The sequence below is a fragment of the Zootoca vivipara genome, chromosome 3 (assembly GCF_963506605.1).
Source record: "Zootoca vivipara chromosome 3, rZooViv1.1, whole genome shotgun sequence".
NCBI lineage: Eukaryota > Metazoa > Chordata > Lepidosauria > Squamata > Lacertidae > Zootoca > Zootoca vivipara.
In genome coordinates this window covers 95,867,067-95,883,536 of record NC_083278.1, presented here as the reverse complement: position 1 = coordinate 95,883,536, position 16,470 = coordinate 95,867,067, and the positions used below count along the sequence as shown (strand labels likewise).

The 16,470-nt window shown below is 42.8% G+C and overlaps 1 protein-coding gene across 1 annotated transcript; it reads right to left on the bottom strand.

Annotated features, from left to right (window-relative positions):
• Window positions 1–439: 439 nt before the first annotated feature.
• On the bottom strand, window positions 440–10,529 carry SLC30A1 (solute carrier family 30 member 1). Its single transcript, XM_035111277.2, has 2 exons — window positions 9,635–10,529; window positions 440–5,950 (listed from the first exon to the last, which is right to left on the bottom strand). Exons 1-2 carry the CDS (start codon window positions 10,230–10,232, stop codon window positions 5,052–5,054), a joined length of 1,497 nt encoding a protein of 498 aa, XP_034967168.2. The 5' UTR covers window positions 10,233–10,529; the 3' UTR covers window positions 440–5,051.
• Window positions 10,530–16,470: the final 5,941 nt, after the last annotated feature.

Genomic DNA, 16,470 nt, shown 5'->3' with positions numbered 1-16,470 from the left:
TTTTATGCACTTTTTAGCTAGTGCACCCCTGATAAAGCTATGCACAGAACTAATTGTATGGTGTGGGTAGAATTGATAAGCTGTTCAGAATCAGGAAGGTGAAGACTTGGATCTAGATTCTGCTGCTGCTTGACTTTCTGACTGTAGCAACATGTGCACAGCCCTAGCAGCCAGATCAGGTTGCGGGGTGTGAAAGCATTTCTAGACCTATGCCCCCTAACTGGCCTGGGGCTTGAGATTTGGTGAAAAAACGGGCCCTTGTTAGCCATATCTCATGTCTCAGAACTCTACTTAAACTAACCTTGCATTATGCACACACACCCAGTGCGAACAAATTCATTTAGCCAAACCTCCAGTTAGAAATGTTTTTGATGTTACCAAACCAATTTCAGTAAGCAAAGGGATGTTTAAAAGAGGAGAAACAAAGGACCCTGCCAAGTTTCATGTTTTATACAGCAACATTTATTTCCTTTTCAGTTTTCAGGTTTTATGCAAGGAAACACAGTCATAACTGGTTTAGCAGAAGCCCGTTGTCACTGGCATGATGTCACGAGATACAGATATGCCAATTATGTCTCCGAAGCATTGGTTTCAAATATGACCCATAGAATTTAAGAGATGCCCCTCTAGCTACCACTGAGCATAAGGGTTTGGAGACTAAGCTCAAGAACACTTAACACAGAGAGAGCGCAAGTGGGGGAGGGGGGGAAATCAGACTCACACATTTGTAAGACATGGAAGTGTTCTTCACACAGGCATTTTAATGACAAACCCAGGATCACAGAGGTATGAAAGCTCCTGTTATAAGTAAGGCTGCATTTGGCTTACAAAAGAAAAAAGTCTGTCAAATATGTTCTTATTTCAGGCACATGAAGCATTATAGTACCTTTCAGTCCACCAAGAGGTGAAGCAATGGTGCAAGATAGAACCAAAATAGAATATTTACTGTAATATTCAATCATTGTTTTGTAAACATAAGCCAGAGTCCCAGAAGGCTACATCGATGCTGTTATGAAATTAAAGCAGCATATTTAAATATTGTACTTAATACCCTTAAATACATAATACTCCTTTCACGAGAAACTTAAAAAGTCAAAAAGCAGAGGATGCAGTGTTAAAGGTAGTTCCCCGCCCCATCAATGAGAAAAGTCAGAAAGTGCATTCTAGTCTAAATAGTTTCCCATTATCTCAGTGGAGTCAGTGCCAGAGCTGCTCTCAGTGCTCTTAAATGAGACTCTGAACAGAAACTTCATCTGCATACAGCAAGAGTTAGAGGTGCTCAGAGGCTGGGAGAGAGGGGGAAAGCAGATTTTATAACATAACAAAGACATCTTCAGCACTACTTGCTTCCAGCACTTTAAGTGGTTTTGAAACATTCTCCAGAACTTTAGGTGCCACTGTTAAACACTCAATTTTGTTTCGTAAAGGTAATTTATTTGGGTAGTATTCAACGACGTTTTGCTCAGAATAGTCCCACTGAAATTAGTGGGCATTACTAAGTTATGTCCTTTAATTTCCACAGGGCTGCTCTTGAGTAAAAGGCTGAATACCACCCTTTGTATTAGAGGCTGGTTCTACAAATATTTTTGTGATGCAGCAAACAGACCCTAAGTGTTCAATCATTTCAAATCTCTTTGAGCAGCTTCATATATTAACAGGCAGTGAATACAACAGTGTGTTTTCACAATGAAACATGTAATGAGAGGTGGCTTAGCACTCTGTTCATTACAATATGCTATGCTATGCTTAGTTTTCGCTGCAAAACTTCAGCAGAATAAACTTGCATAGCCACTTCACCACAAATGCACGTCCTGAGCAGTGTGTGTTAATTACTTTTATCTACATGGAACAGCCTTAACACCACTAGCATTGAGGAGAAAAATACTACCTTATACAAGAATTTGCAAAACTGGCTTCAATATTTTCATATGCAATCAAGTACAAAAAATTGCCTCCTGTAGTTTGGAGGTACTCCAGCTGTTCCATTTTCTTCCAAATGTACCTAAGACAGCTGACATACCGGAAACCTTACCTGCAAAAGCAGAGATGAACACAACATATTCTGTTGTAAAAGCCAAGCTATTGCATAATAATAATAATAGTAATAGTAATAATCAGGACCACACCTGGTACACAATTAGCTGCTTTTCTCCCTTACCACTGCAGTGCAAACTCAATATGAGAGTCAAAGTTCGTGCTTTAGAGAGACGCAGCAGTCTTTGAAAAAAGCTATTACCATATTGCAAAGTATACTAACCCAGATTTTAAAAAAATGGCCCATCAGGGGACAGATGAGGTTAAAAGTGAGACTCTCTTGAACTAGAATGTTTACTATGTGGGATATAGGCCAGACACATTTTTAAAAGAGGGAGGGGAGGGAGTGGGAGACAGAGAGTGAGCAAGCTCATACTTCTAGCACTAAAAAGATAGGAAACCTTGGCTTCAAGACCCAGAATTTACAATATTATTGTAGTTTTTCTGCCTGTCCATCAATATATGCCTGCCCATTCCCAGCTATACCAATCTAGCCATGTCAACGTGAAAGAAAAGCAGCTGAAAAAATCTTATTAAAATACAGCTCCATGAGAAATGTACAGCAGTTTTTACATGCGTGCAATAATATGTGGGGGACAAACTTGGGAGTATTAACTAAAAAGTGGCCTTTATAACAAAGAGCCCAGAAGGCAAAGGTAGATGCATTTGATCATTTTACAAATACATCTTTCCAACACTTTACAGCTCGTTAACAGAATATTTTTTTTCTGGAAAAAATGAGGTTTGACTGCAACACTGCTGAGTAGGGGGTGCAGAGTGGAAGCCACTGATCACTTGCTTTGTTTGTGATTCCATGCCAAGAATAACAAATTGGTGACTTACAATTTTTTAAGTTGGAGAATAAACCTAAATAGCCATATAATAAAAGAGCCTGCATTTAAACAATGCAAATTACACTGACCCACCCCACCTCCACTTATCAAAGAGGTAAAGTAGCAATGCATAAGGAAGACCTCAACTGTCCTCTTTTCTTCTTGTAAATCATCTGTTGGAATAACTAAAATATGTAAGGAAATTTTGCAATCCCATAAAGACTTCCAATAAGGGCTCTTAAAAATGCTTTAGAAATAGTCAGCCTTAATGCCACCTCTGATTTAAGAATCAGCTCTATTTTTAATTGATCAAGAACAGGTAAAGGCTAGTTGAGATCCAGAAATCTATTAGCTAGCATCCTTGCATTCAACATAAGATTAGCCTCTGCAACTTCAATAGAACTAAGGTGGCGATTTTAAGAGGATTAGCCAAGTGGCTTAACTGCAATCCAAAAATTTGTGCAGCAATTCCATTTCTGAACAGGTAGCAGTAACTGCTCCTCATAACCAAAGAGCATAAAAGTTTGAAGTAGGCTAGAATTTACTCCAACACATGCCTTCACTACACAAAATGTGTTCCAGGTTATGAGAATTGACTGGTGGAGGAGTTCAAATGTCACAATAAACCATGGTTTATTGATAGGAAGAAGGCCCCAAAAGTCTCAAGCTCCTGCTGCTCCTCTGTATGGCCACAAGGAGGTCAGAAGCTTTCACTTCCGGTTTTGTTTTTGTTTTATTAGCTGCAATTGAGCATAATTCACCATTATATCCAAAACCTAAACGGTTGATAAACTATGGTTTGTTGAAACAAGCCTGCTTCATAACCCATAGTTTGAAGTTGATTTGTTTCAACCAAATCTTATTTAATTATTATGTTGTTTGGATGAACTGAACAGCTGCAATTGATCAAAAGTGAATGTGAAAGCTTCTGGTTTCTTTACTGCTGGATCTAAAAGCTCACTCATGTCACAATTAGCCAAGGTGTGCCACATCCTTCTTCAACCTGATACCCTCCTGGTGGTTTAGGACTAAAACTCATCACCCCTGGGCCACTGCCATGTTGGAGCAGAGGGGAGTTGCAGTTCAAAACATCTAGAAGGCACCAGGTTGAGATTGATTGATTTGAAGCAGCAGTTGCTTCATGAAGCAGCTGCCTGTATCGTGTTAAAAATAATGCATTTCAGCTGCACACTGGGTAAAATGGCTCATCATGAAATACATCAAATGAGAACATATTAATGTTTATAAACTGCTAAATTCTGTGGTTTTTTTAAAAAAGTAAAAAACATTATTTTAACTCAAAACTAGATGTAATCCAGACAATATTAACCCTTCCATTTCGGCAAGCCATAGATGACACTGCAATGACAAATATCAGTTGTTTCTAGTTCTGGCATAAATTTTCTTGAAAGAAAGGTGTTCTTAAAAAATTCTTAAACCTATACAACTGGGGAATGCACAAACTGAGATGCCTTTAAAAGGACTGGTAAATTTCTGTATTAAAAGTTATCCTTACAGTCATGTGGATATGCATATCTTTTACAAATCCTATTTTCAAAGCAGCCATTTTTCATTAGGCCCCCAGTACAACACAAAAACAGGGTTTGTTTTTTTAATCAACCAGTACTAGATATGTTTTAAGATGCTACTACTAATACTATGGAGTATAACCTACATGAAATAGGGTTCACTTTTTCATATATAAGGGGGGAAATTCCTCAAATAGTCTACCTTAAAAAAATAATTCTGCCAACTTTGGCTTCCTTTCTTTATGGTTTGTAAAACATTCACATTCACACACACAATAAGCAGAAAGGCTTCTTCCTGGATTTCTCTAACACATACTGATTTCCAAATGGAGAAATGGGTTGCTGAAGAACTCAATTTTAATTTTTAATCAAAAAAAAAAAGCAGCATCTTGGCAGAAATGTTGATACTGGTTCTCCAGAGTTGTTGAAGCATCGGTAAACTTTTCGGTGCAATTCAACTAAAAGTTAACACAAGCACATATTGTGTTGGGACGGCACAATTATATCCTTTCAAACAGGCAGCCTAGATTTAAGTATTGTGACCAGAACAGGGACTTCAACAATTACAATACTTTGCAACTTGTCTCTTTAATGGTAGTCTTCTCAAAATCAACCTGTGGTTGAATCCAGACTTCACTCAGCACAACTTTGGGAATTACAAAGACGATTCAAACTGTTTGTTAGGATCTTCCCCAAGCTTTACAGCAGACAAACACTCTGATTTAGTCCTCCTGGTTTTGTGTTGTGAAGAGTCAGTGGCTATTTCAGAGAAAGAAATAGAAACGGAAGGGGACTTGTCGGTCTTCTTTGCAGTAGTCTTTTCCGTAGTTCCACAACACTGCTTCGGAGCACACTGGGTTCTGCAGGGAAGTTCACATTTGGTTACAGCCTCTCCAATAGTAAACTCAGGCTGTATGGTTGTTGCGTGTATCCCTTCATTATGAAATACCTCTTTAATATCCTTTGCAACTTTCAGGTACGTTTCTGGGTCCTTAAATTTAATGTGAGCAGTGCCAATGATCTTGCTTCCTGCCAGCTGCCAAACATGCAAGTCATGGACAGCTTCAACTTCTTCCAGTTTGCGGAGTTTCGCATCTAAAGAACGAATATCAATTTGTTTCGGAACAGTTTGCAAAAGGATAAGGGCGGATTCTTTAAGAAGTGGGTAAGTTGTATAGAGCAGAATGCAAACCATTATGAGACACAATGCAGGATCTAAGTATAGAACCCAGCAGGGACCAGCTACAGGAATGTTCCATATCTGAGTTTCATTCAGTCTACTAGACAACTGAGTAATGTTTTCTGCACATTCGTCAGTGATACATGGGTTAATACAAGGCCCATCCTTAGGGCAAGGAGTCCAGTAAGCGTAAAATATTAAAGCATTCACCACAACAATAACTGAGCCCAGGGCATCTCCAAGAACATGAAGAAAAACTCCACGCATATTGAGTTGACCACTAGTATCTTCGTCCGCTTCTATGTCCAGAGAGGTGTCATTATCAATATTCCCATTTGGCTGAAGTTCCATTTGATTCTCTTTTGCCCCATCACCTGCAAACACAAGAGCAACGTTTTTACATGGATAGGAAGCCTTGTGGGGTGGGTTAACAGACTGCTAGCAATATTGGGGACAATATAATATTTGGAGGAGGGGAGTGTGCAGTAAGGAATGGGGAGAGACATTTCATATTTTCCAAAAAATAAAGCTCCAGTCTGCACAACAGGTACCATCAGTTGAAATATGCCACTACCATGAAATATCATGTCACAGATATGAAGCAACTTATACATGCCTACATGTCCACAATGACATGGCAGAGAAGCCATGTCACTGCAATGGCAGGTGGTGTCTATCAAAAAAGAGTGGCATCTGTCAAGACCATATGAAGTCAAAAGCCATTACTGCTACCTTTGTTATGCAAGTATTATTTTGAACTGGAATTTATTCCAACTTTGAATTTTATTGAAACAAACATGCACCCATCTTCCTTTACAAGTGTGCCCTCAATTCTGATTCAAATAAAAAAGACTGTCCCAGATATTAATAGTTTAGAGAAACCTCTCTGCAGCTTTTTGACACAGGCAATTGTTCTCACACTGGAATATCATACAAATGGGTTTGCCAATACAAACCACCCATTACATCAAAGGAGATTTTTCTTTTTGTGAACTGCAAAAAGTTTTTGAGATATTCACTCATGGATATCGACTGTGAGCAAAATTTTGCCTGGTGATTTCACCAATATAACCGGTAGAACTGGAAACCATCACAACTCCCACACTTGTTTCACCAGGTAAACTCCACCTATATAATGTACTTTACAAGTCCCAGAAGTAGCATCCTCAAGTGAGTTCAAGAGTTACGTTCACGCATACTAAAAAAAGATGACAGCTTTTAAAAGTAGCAGAAAGTCAAGGTCTGCTAACAGGTATATGCTTAAGATATGAACTAAGCACACTGATACAACACTTTTAGGCTTCATGACCTGCAACTATAGGAACTATTCAATAAATCCTTCTTCCTGTTTTGCACTAAGCAATAAAGCTCAGTGAATAAGCCAGTATATTGCCTAATTGTGATAGTCTTGCCCCGCCGGACCTAACATTTATCACCTCCAACTATTGCCAGACTAAGTTTATGCCCCACTAGTATTTTGCAAACTTACGTTCAACTTAAAATCCTTACTATACCTGGGGCAGGACATACAAGGTTTGCCATGCTTGGCATAACTTTTTAAAAATGTATTCAATTCCATTCACTTGCAGTTCAGTAAAGGAAATATAGCTGTGTAGTCTGTTGACAGCTAATCATCCTTCAACTGTATGGACTAGCTTCGGTGGAAAACTCTAGGCCACATACAGCCCTAGAGGAGCAACAGTGTCCTACCTAGGTGTCAATACTGAGGATGACTGGTGGGCTATAGAAATAAGACATTCACCCTCTAGAGACAGAAAGAGAGAAGTTGGCCCACTTCTCTATGAAAGGGAACTTCGCCATACAACAACTTGGCCAGATCCTACCAGCTGTCATAATATGCTGCCTGACTATTATCCTATCACTGACTCCCTATTAAAACATGAAATAGAGGCCTAAAATAATTTACTGGCATAAACTAAAATTATATTAAATATAGCGTATTGCCATAGATTCCCATTTATTTCTACAGTATATAAGAAGTTCTTTCATCTGAGATGTTGCTAGGATCAATTATGAGTTCCAGTGGCCTGAAATTAAGAGATGACTTTTCAAATACATAGGGCCTTTATTTTCATTGTTTTACAAAAACCAAATTACTAATGATAAAAGCTTTAATGAAAACAGAATTAAACAAGAATACCAAAGCAGAGCGAAGTAGTTCAGCTGACATAGCAACAAGCAACAATGTAAACATTTGTACCACTCCACTTTTATTTTGGTACGATCCCAGGAAATTATATCGGGCTGAATAGGTCTTTAATATTCTGACTACACTGATGGTTTTGCAATATTTCAAGTCTGTAGAAGAGCTGTAAGCAACACTTATAAACAGACACTGTATTCTGTAGGATCAGAAATAAAACAAACTGCTTTTTCATAAGGAATTTTACATCCCACATCCATAGTCATGATCACTGTCACCTATGGATATGCTTCCTATTGCAACTTGGTTCCATTTAAATACCTGGCAAAAGAGGAAGTGCTTCTAGTTACTGGAACCAATACGATCCAAAGGCTTTGGGCGTAGATCAGGAATGTCAGCAGAGTTCATTCTGCTCATCAGGAATGTTGGGAAGGCAGTTAACAGAAACTGTAGCTTCCTGTGAGCTTTGCTACTCTGTCCACTTTAATGCAACATGTTAACCCTTACATAGTGGGATCTGCAGATTTCCCCATGAGCCCAAACTGTGCTATAGGATATAAAGTTTCCTTCATCAAGCTGTAAAAGAAAGAAGGCTGGTTGTAGTACCTTAGTTGTCAGAACTGTTCTGGGAAGCCCAAGGGTTACTCAGTGGCAAGAACAGGGGTAAGCAACCTAAGGCCCGTGGGCCGGATGCAGCCCAGTTGCTTTCTCAATTCAGCCCATGGACGGTCCGGGAATTGGCGTGTTTTTACATGAGTAGAATGTGCCCTTTTATTTAAAATGCATCTCTTGGTTATTTGTGGGGCCTGCCTGGTGTTTTTACATGAGAATGTGTGCTTTTCTTTAAAATGCATCTCTGGGCTATTTGTGGGGCATAGGAATTCGTTCATCCCCCCCCCCAAATATAGTCTGGCCCACCACATGGTCTGAGGGATGGTGGACCGGCCCAGAGCTGAAGAAGGTTGCTGACACCTGGGCAAGAACATTAACAGCAGTAACTTCCTCTGTAACAGCTTTCCCACCACTACTGTGCATGGTCACAGGAATTTATGGTTCCTAAAGTCATACTTTTCATTAAAGGGGGGTGAAAGGCATGCCTGCCCTGACTTACTTGCTTTATAATTTGCATCAGACTCCTCTGCAAGGTTCAAAGACAGACATGCTGGGTTTTCTCAGCAGACATCTTGGGAAGGGGGCTCTAAAGGTAAGAAATTTGAAAAGCACTGCTGTAGTTCCTTTCCTTGCATTCTGCGAAAGCTTAATGCCAACCAGCAAAGATTGTGAAATGTTGGTGGCTTTCATGTAGGGAATTCAAGGTACAGTACTTATTCTATAAAGTAAGGTGTGTTCCTGTTCTGTACAAAGGGCTCCTTCCATAAAACAGAACAGAATAACGAATGGGTGCTGCAGCAGCTTCTGTTAACTGCCTTCCCAACATTCCTGATGGGGAGAATGAGCTCCTTGACATTCCTTGATCTACACCCAAAGCCTTTGCATGGTATTGGTTTCCAGTAGCTAGAAGCACTTCCTCTTTTGCCAGGTCTTTAAATGCAACCAAGGAAGCATATTATGCCCCGATGACAACTATCACCACAACTATGAGATATGAAGTGTGCAATTCCTTATGAAAGGGCAGTTTCATTTTATCTTTGAACCTACAGAATGCAAATGTCTGTTTAGAAGTGTTGCTTACAAGCTCTTGTGCAGACTAGAAATATTGCCAGGCCATCAGTTTAGTTGGAATATTAAAGACCTGTTCAGCCCAATAACCTGATTCTGATGGAGGCTCGGACCGCTTCCGGGTACCGCTCATATTTGGGGGGATGCGTGAGAGAAGCCAGCCATCCCCGGGCAGTGGGGAGGCCTGCTCGCCCACCTCTCCCCCCCAGCTCACCTAGCTTCTCCAGGCTGACTCCATTGAAGCTGCCGAAATTGTCCACCAGGGTGTTGGTCTCCTCCTCTTTCTGCCGGTCTCCGAGAGGCTGCTCTGCCTTGCTCCGGCCTCGTTGGCCCCCTCCTCGTCCCCCGTGCGAATGCCCGTGGCCGCCTCCGCCACCGCCGTGCTGGTGGAAGAGGCAGAGCCCCAGGACGTTGACGAGGAGCCCTGCGGCGCCGACGCCGATGACCACCCAGGGCTGGCTGATCTCGTTGGGCTCGGTAAAGCGCTCGACGGCCTCGAGCAGGATGGTGAAGCAGAGCGCCGTCAGGAAGACGGCGTTGACCAGCGCGCCCATCACCTCGGCGCGCACCCAGCCGAAGGTGTTCTTCTTGGTGGCGCGGGTGCGCTCCGCGAAGCGCACGGCCACCAGCGCTACCACCAGCGCCATCACGTCCGACAGCATGTGGAAGGAGTCCGACAGCATGGCCAGCGAGTCCGTCAGCCGGCTCACCGCCACCTCCACCACGAAGAACAGGAAGGTCAGCGCCAGCATGCACATCAGGCGCGCCCGGCGGCACCCATACCGGCGCCGGACCGGAGGCTCCGCGCCCATCCTCAGCCGAGACGGAGGAGACCCGGCAGGAACCAGGCGGCGCCCAGGAAGCCGCCGCTGTAGCCGAGGGAGGTGATGGAGCGGCAGCCGGCGGCTCTTCGACTGCGCCTCGGCCGCTTCAGGCTGTCGACGCCTCGGCTTCTTTGCTTCCGCTCTCCTCGGCCGCCGCCTCCGTCTGCCGCCGCGTTCGAATGAGGATCAGCAGGCAGCGGCACCGCCGTTCTTTGCAGACGGTTTGAAACTAAACTTTGCACCCGAACCCCCTCGCACTCCTTTCCACACGGAACCCCAGAGCCGCCCGCCGCGCGGGCCCGCCCACTCGGGGCCTCCTCATTGGCGACGGCTCCCGGCAACCACGCCGCCCGCCGTGAGGGCCCGCCCACCTAGCCGACTCGCTCATTGGCGGCGGCCCCGGCAACCGGGCGTGGATCGGTCACGCCTTCCCGCGAGCTGATTGGCACCGAAACGGCCTTGCGACCAGTCCCAACCGCCACGCCTATACGCGGCTTTGCGATTCGCCCGCCGAACCTTCGGCTTCGTCTGGAGGGGGCGGGGGCGCGGCCTCGGGGGGCGTGGCGCTGGTTTCGATTGGGGGGGACGCGGTCAGTCGCGGTGTACGGCAGCCTATCAGCCTTCGCTTTCCGCTCCTCGCTCCGTTCTGCCTCCGCCTCCGAAAGAGTCATTTTTTTCGGGACTGGTGCAAAACGTGGTTGCGCTGAAGGAACAGAAGAGCCTTCTTCCTCCTTCGCCCCTCCCACCCGCGCGCATCGCCCCGGTTTTCCACACGGCCCACCAGTGGAACGCGGCGGCATTTACCTCACAGCGGCTCTTTTACACCCGGCCCGAGCTTCCCCTTCCGCCTCGGCGATACTGACAGGTTGACCCTCCCGCTCTTGGCAACCGCGCCCGGACACGGGGCGAATGTGAGGAGGGCGCTGGGCATGTGTGAACCTGTCAGTGCGCACGCGATACACCGCACTCTTCCCCTTCGCAGCACCTAAGGGCAACGGTTCCCGAGTAGCGTTGTCCCTGTATGCGTCAAAAGCAATAACAATAGCAACAACACATTTCCGTACATTTCTAGGCTCCCCTGCCTCGGGGGCGCCTACATATTACTTGCCTCATCATCGTCTTGCAATGTAGGTCGTGCCGGGGGGAAAAACAAGAGTGGCCCAAGATCGCCCAAAGAGTCTTGTGGCACCTTATGTAACAATAGATCTTGTTCGCCCTTTAGGGTGGCTACAAAACACTCGTGTTATTTAACCAGCTCACAGCTTCTCCACAACATCCAAGTAAGTGAGCAAGATTCGCCCACACCATAAGGGATATGGCAGGATCGACGGGCAAACCATCCCTATTCTAGGTCATATTTATGGCTTTGGGACCTTACAAAAGATGTTTGCTTGTGTTCTCCTGTGCTCAGGTCTCCCTAGATAGCAGCCTGCCCAAAGCATTGAGGGTCCTGCTTTTCTTCTCTTGGTAGATAAGGTGAATCCTCCAAATAACAAACAGATGCCAAAGCTACTAAGAATCCCAAATGCACACACATTTCCATGTTGTCGCCTCTCCTGGCAAAGCAATGCGTGTTCTCCTAGCCGTATGGACACCACCTACCGCACCTACTGGAGTTGAAATGTATTAATATTGGCTTGCATTGTACGCACAGTCAATGCCCATCCATCTCTGCCCAGCTTGCTTTATGATGCACAAGTGGTTCATGACATCCAGGTTTTGACAATACAGGCACTAAAACAAATACACCAGCCCTCCCATCTCAAGTCTAACAGGCCCTGATGAGGTACCCCATCTTGTTGTGACAGCCATAAATTCTTCCTCTGAAACATGTTTGTGAAGGTCTGGAAATCCTATATTCAGCACAGAGCTACTGGTATCTGTAAAGTGTCCATGAATCTGGTAGGACTTGCAGATTTCACCGCCACCGCTTATAGTTTAGGTATTAAACTGATTGATTCAGTCACCATTCAGGTTACCACCCTGCTCTGAAAAACCTAGGTTTTACAATAATGCTAGAATTTAATCAACCAGTCAGTCAACCATTTTTATCTTAACCATAAGTCTCACCAGAAATAAAACCATCCCCAGCAGAAGGCTGTTACTGGAATTTGGCCCTTGGGATGTGTAATTCTGCCTGGGGGCTTGTGATGCCCAGAAAAGGCATTTGTTTTCCTTTTGGGGTATCTCCTCTGGAAGGCACAAGGGATGCTGTTATGGGTGAAATCTTATTTGGTCATATTTGTTGTTTTAACGAAAGCCAGGCACCACAGCTGACATAACACCTAATATAGCTTTATGCTATATTAGCTCACCACTGTTGGCATTGCTGCAGTATGCTTTCAAGAATCGCCAATACTTTATAATTTTCATTTTATTACTACTTCCTTTCTTTCATAACTTTAGAGGTAACTTTCATGAATTTGGGGGTTTGTGAAGGATTGACAACCGGCAATTGTTTAGTGATCTGTGGTTCCTCCACAAGAGGGATGTCTTGAGAATCTATTTCAGCATAGCCAATAATCAAATTCCAAAATTAACTGCCTGTTTACACTGCCAGTGCTTCAACGTCTTGCATCATTTCATTTTAAGGATATTAAAAGTTGCCTGTTTCCCAAATGCCGTTTTTCTCAGACAGTCTCGGTAGATTAAATCTCCTCGGTGAATAGTCCACACTTGAATTGTGGCAGTTAATTCCAAGGTCATCTGGCAGTGGAACCCACTGATTCAGTTATTCCAACCATTATTTTGATACAGTAATGGAATGTCCCTCAAACCAACTTTTTCAATTACTATTCCAAAAAGCAGCAGTTGAGAAGAGACATTGCAATGGCTAGAACTATTAGAGCAGTTTACTCTTGAATAGTCCAATGTATCTTAATGAGAGGATAAATTGTTTGGAGACTGCTGCAGTAGGGCTTCCCTTTGTGATTCTTAGCCAACTGCTCTGGGATATTTCTTGCTACTGAGGCTGCTATCTACCAGTACTGTATGGAGAAACACAATTGCTTGTGGTTACTTTAAATTAAAGGACACACTAGCTAATTCTATCTTCCGCTGCTTTGATTGTGTTGCCTATTTTGAATCAAAATGTCAAGATTTTACACTTGGAGCCAGCGAGATGTGACTGTTGTAAAGTTTTGGTTTGGCTGTGGTTACTTCAGGTTCAAACATGCTGCTGAAAGCCTCTTCGTAAATACAAAGTGACAAATTTTATGATTGTTTTGCTACTGAGTAAGCACTTGCTAGAAGTGTGCACTTGTTAATCCAACCTTCCAGCCAAATTTACCCAAACAATCTTTTTTTAAAAAAACAACAACATAGGTTCACATAAAAATATATAACATTCTTACATGTGCATCATGTGCAATTGCTGATGCTGTTATTCTGCAGTTAAACATGTGTATCCTGCTCCTTTGCCAAGGAATTAAGTTCCACCATATCATCAGATGTTAATTTAATTCATTTGGTAAATTGTGGATTTTCAATGAAATTGATTTCTTTTAAGGCTGTAATACTTTGGATAATTACAAATAATTACAGATGATTATGAATTTCAAAGGATGGCTGTGTTTTGGTTTGCGTACTGTTTTGGAAAGTGTGAATTTGATAGATTTGGCTTTTAAATGCATAATGAATCAGATCTTTACTCCATCCCTACTTAGAGTAGAACCACTGAAATCAATGGGATTAAGCCAGTTGTGTCCATTGATTTCAATATGCCCAATCCAAGTATGATTCAGTCAGGTACAACAACCAAGTAGCACTACTTTCCAGTAACTATAAATAATGTTTGGTCATGATGTCAACATACCTTGGGTCAAAGCAATAGGACTTTTTAGTCCAAAGGCTTCTGGTTAACTTGTAAAGGTGTGATCTAGGTTATAGAGGTGGCCAGTTCCATATTCTACAACTCTATGAAAGGCTGGTTCTCAAAAGTTTGAAATTGCCATCTAAAATTTGCAATCTGAAATATTGTTTCCAGTACTGTATTGCCCAAATGAGGGAAAAATGCAGCCTATTTATACACAGATATGAAAAGGCATGATCGCCGAAGAATTGATGCTTTTGAATTATGGTGCTGGAGGAGACTCTTGAGAGTCCCATGGACTGCAAGAAGATCAAACCTATCCATTCTTAAGGAAATCAGCCCTGAGTGCTCCCTGGAAGGACAGATCGTGAAGCTGAGGCTCCAATACTTTGGCCACCTCATGAGAAGAGAAGAATCCTTGGAAAAGACCCTGATGTTGGGAAAGATTGAGGGCACTAGGAGAAGGGGACGACAGAGGACAAGATGGTTGGACAGTGTTCTCGAAGCTACGAACATGAGTTTGACCAAACTGCGGGAGGCAGTGCAAGACAGGAGTGCCTGGCGTGCTATGGTCCATGGGGTCACGAAGAGTCGGACACGACTAAACGACTAAACAACAACAACATGAAAAGGCAACCTACTTCCCAATGCATTTCTAGGCATTGTCAACCACTTTTCCTCATAATGATGTTCATTTCCATTTTAAGGGATGCAGTCTTCTCCAGTTTAATAGCACATGGAAGCTACAGCTATCCATTAACAGTATATGGATTTATCCGTTTAGCAGTACATGTCTACCCAGATGTTAAATTACATACATCCACTGCGCTCAGTGGGGCTTACTCCCGGGTGAGCATTACAGAATTACAGTATCAATGCATCAAGACAAAAAAAAGTATCATACTGCTGTACAGCTTCTCCCTTGAACTCCACCTGTATCAAGTTATGGGACAACACATAATCAGTGAGTTGCCGACTGCAGTGTCATATTTCTTCAGCAGTATCCACCCACTACGTCTTCAGTACGAGTTAATAAGCCAGTGTATTACCCAATTATGGAAATGAATGGCAAATTAGTCAAAACATCTGGCTCCTTACAAATCCTTTCTCTGCTGGGGATTGTGAAGGTGGTGGTGGGGAGAACATTTATTAAGAAGAGGAACAGAGTACTGTGTAGTTGAATTACTCTGGGAGGCCAGTAAAAGAAGAGGAAGAATGAAGGAGGGCTGACTCATGATTACTGCTCCTTACTAACTAAAGTATTTCACTGGGGATTTAATACAGAAGGTTTTTCTGTTTTCTCTGCAGACCTCAGCAAGGCTTGTTTGCCCCTCACCACCCATAAAAGTGAGCTCCACATGATATATTTTGCTGTTCCTTAGTTTGATTCTTTTTTCTAAAAGGGGGAATAAGCTCAATTGTTGTTGTTAAGTTGTTTAGTCATTTAGTAAACAAGTTATATTTAGCTAGTTACTTTTATTTAAAGCAGGGCTTCCCAAATTGGTCTGTAGACCACCAAATGTCATTGAGCTTCATTTAGTTGATCTGTGGTATGTCTGTAAAAATGCAATTAAAAATCATGCAGGATCTAGCACAGCAGAGGAAAAAAGTATTAAGTGGTCTGGCAGGACCGTCTGGTATAGAAGATTCCACCACACCACCCGCCGGGCACCATTCAACAAGCATTCCTGTCCAGTGGAGGCTTTCAGTCCTGACAGAAAACAAATCACAAAGTCATGCAGGGCCCATTGCTTAGTGCTTAGTGCTAGAGCACATCTTTTAAATGCAGACGGTCTGAGGTTCAATCCCTAGCATATGGAGGTAGGGAAATGGCCTGCCATTTATGCACATACACACACACACTCCTAGAAATCCTTTTAGTCTTCACTCCAGTAACAAATGGAATCACTCATAGCTGTAGTGCATGCCTTCAATTTACAATCCTTGTTTCATGCCATAATGTCCTTAATGGTTTAATCAGGATCCAATCTTTATCCCCACCTCTCTGGGAGTAAGCTCCATTGAACTAAATGGGACCTACTATTGAGTACGCAACTGCAGATTTTCACTTTTTAAAAAATAAATAAATGATTGCAACTAATAGGAACCCACTGAGACAGGAAAGCATTGGGAAGTTCAAAAGAAATTACAGATCCAATTAGAAAACCCCGTCTCTCTCTCTCTCTCTCTCTCTCTCTCTCTCTCTCTCTCTCTCTCTCTCTCTCTCTCTCTCTCTCTCTCTCTCTCTCCCTCAACTTTGTTCTTAAGAATGGCAGGTGGCTTGTAGGTGTTGCATTCTGGCATCTGCAAGTTGGGTAAAACAATACATGGCAAGGACAAATATAAGATTTTAAACTGTTTTGAAGGAGAGGGGAAAGTGTTGGTTTCGGTTTCAAAAATAATTGGTTTTTAAAA

Excerpts from the sequence above, each read along its gene's own strand:
- SLC30A1 (XM_035111277.2), bottom strand. The coding sequence starts at position 10,232 with ATGGGCGCGGAGCCTCCGGTCCGGCGCCGGTATGGGTGCCGCCGGGCG. Across the intron at positions 5,951-9,634 it reads AGTCAGCCTGGAGAAGCTAG|GTGATGGGGCAAAAGAGAAT; the intron begins GTGAGCTGGGGG and ends TTGTGTTTGCAG.